This window comes from Eretmochelys imbricata, chromosome 14, assembly GCF_965152235.1.
Source record: "Eretmochelys imbricata isolate rEreImb1 chromosome 14, rEreImb1.hap1, whole genome shotgun sequence".
NCBI lineage: Eukaryota > Metazoa > Chordata > Testudines > Cheloniidae > Eretmochelys > Eretmochelys imbricata.
This window is the reverse complement of record NC_135585.1, coordinates 44,918,604-44,921,237: the sequence shown is the minus strand read 5'-3', so window position 1 is coordinate 44,921,237 and position 2,634 is coordinate 44,918,604. Positions and strand designations below refer to the sequence as shown.

Sequence of the window (2,634 nt, the reverse complement as noted above, 5' to 3'; positions counted from 1 at the left end):
AAGACTTGTTCCATGCAGCAGGGCCTGTAGGTGAAAGGCAACAAAAATCAAAGGCCCCAGACTTCAGTCTTGATTTCTCTGAGTGATTTCTCTTCTTTCTTCAGCAAAGTAACATGCACCTTTCTCAGGTAGGAGGAGAGCTGCCATGAACAAAGAGCGATAGACGGCTATTGAGCAAGCCAAGGCTTCTGAAGTCACCATGTCAATATTTTACCCAGACAGCAAAACACAGAGTTCATGATCTGATGCTGCCATATCCCACTCTGTCACATCAGCAAACAGAAACCCAAAAGCCATCATACCCCAAGCAAAGTTTTGACCCCAGAAAAGGAGAAGAACCAGAGACTCCATGAAGTCCACTGGGTACTTTCTAATGGCTACTGATTTTATGTGGAAGGTACTCAGATAACATGGTGAGGGGTGGCAGTATAAAAGCAGGAGATCGATAGATTTTCATCTTACTTATACTAGTATAAACCTGGAAGAACTCCACTGACTTAGTGGAGTTAGTGTGGATTTACCACTATACAGACAGCATTTTGCATAAAAAAATCACACACCATATTCTTATGGGGACAATAATGTCATCAGTTGATTGTATTTGTAAAAAAAAGAGATAAAACCATGTTCATCAGAGAAACGCAGACATTTTATTCTAGTTGAATAACCTCCACCCAGTTAGTTTCCTCAGGGAAGCTTTGATTTCCTTGTTCCTTATGCTGTAGATGATCGGATTCATCACTGGCGGCAGCACGGAATAGAGAACAGCCACCACGAGATCCAGAGCTGACGGAGAGCTGGAGATGGGTTTCATGTAGGCAAAGACACCAGTGGAAAGAAACATGAAAATTACAAGGAGGTGAGGAAGGCATGTGGAGAAGGTTTTATGTCGGCCCTGCTCAGAGGGGATTCTCAATACCGTGGTCAAGATCTGAACATATGTCACAATTATAAAAACAAAGCAACTTAGGGTTAAACACACACCAAATGCAATAACTCCAACTTCATTGAAGTACGAGTTAGAGCAGGCGAGCTTGAATAGCTGGGGGATTTCACAAAAGAACTGATCCACCATGTTGCCTCCACAGAAGGTTAACGAAAACGTGTTCCCGGTATGCAATGAAGAATAGAGAACTACACTGATCCAGGCACTGGCTGCCATTTGGACACAAGCTCTCCTGTTCATTATAGTCTCATAGTGCAGTGGTTTGCAGATGGCGACGTATCGATCGTACGCCATGATGGTGAGTAAGGCGAAGTCGGCTACAACAAAGAAGATGAAGAAAAAGACTTGAGCGACACATCCAGAATAGGAAATGGACTTGGTGTTCATAAGGGAATTGGCCATAGATTTGGGGATGGTGACAGAGATGGCACCGAGGTCTAGGATGGACAGACTCATCAGGAAGAAGTACATGGGGGTGTGAAGGTGGTGGTCAAGAGCTATGGCTATGATGATGAGAAGATTCCCTGTCAGGGCTGCCAGGTAAAGCACCAGAAACACCATGAAGTGCAAAATCTGCAGCTCTCGAACATCAGAGAATCCCAGGAGAAGGAACTCGGTCACGGTGGTTTGGTTGGACATTTTCTTTCTTAGTTCATCGTGTGATGGCTGTGGAGGGAAGGAGAAGAGCAATGGTCAGGGTTATAGCGAGAGAGGGAATGACTCTGATTCCCCTCTCCATGATATTTCATGGTGTGAATGTCAAAGGTGCACAGCACTTGTCACTTCCATTGACTGGAGTAGTGAGGGCTCCTTACCGCTCACAACCAGGGCACTGCTCTGGTGTGTTATAACAGGAGTGTAAATTGGCATTGCTCCCTTAAAGTCACTGGAGCTGGGTCAGTTTACACCATCTGAGGATCTGGCCCAAGATGTGGCTTGATCAAATGCAGGATGAAAGATGGAACAAAGTACAATCCAAATCCAACAATTTGAGCCAAAATTATGCCCCTATTGCTACAGACAGCAGGCTCACAACTTGGCCAACTCATCTCAACTACTAAAATGCCAGCACAGTCTGATTCCCACTTAACTGAGAAACACAGCACAGAATCACCCAGCTTCCCGCATGGCAGCTTTTCTGTGATGATTCCACCCCAACATCCCACATACCTCCTGATGCCTACTTACACGTTGATTTATGGCACCAGATCCCAGCTGCACTCCCATTGCTGGGTGATTATGGGCTGGTCGCATCGCTCAGTTGCTGCTGGGTTGTGTGGTTCCCCTCTGTGACTTTATTTCTGTGCTGTGTGAGTCAGGAGACTTCGGTTCTAGTCTTGCCTCTGTCACTTTGTGACCATGGAGCAGTCACTGCTGCCTCTCTTTTCTCCCCTTCCCTTTCTCTGTCTTGTGTACTTTGAATGTGAACTCTTTTGGGGATGGATTGTGTCTTCCTATGTGCATGTTCTGTGTACATGTTGACAGTATTTTTGTTTAGCAGGCAGCAGTGTGGGACAGAGGCTATGATGGTAGAAGTGGAGATCTGGGTTCTAGTTCCATCAACCTGCTGCCTGTCCTTGGGTAGGAGAAAGAGAGACAGCCTTTGTCTGGGAGCTTCGACTCTCAGGGCTTTAGTTTAGAGAGGTTAGTATGTTTAAAACACATTCTCTGGGCGACCAACTTTGCTA

At 45.6% G+C, this 2,634-nt stretch overlaps 1 protein-coding gene across 1 annotated transcript; it reads right to left on the bottom strand.

The window, feature by feature from the left end:
- Positions 1 to 655: 655 nt before the first annotated feature.
- LOC144275123 (olfactory receptor 14A16-like) lies at positions 656 to 1,585 on the bottom strand. Its single transcript, XM_077834259.1, has one exon. It carries the CDS (start codon positions 1,583 to 1,585, stop codon positions 656 to 658), a length of 930 nt encoding a protein of 309 aa, XP_077690385.1.
- Positions 1,586 to 2,634: the final 1,049 nt, after the last annotated feature.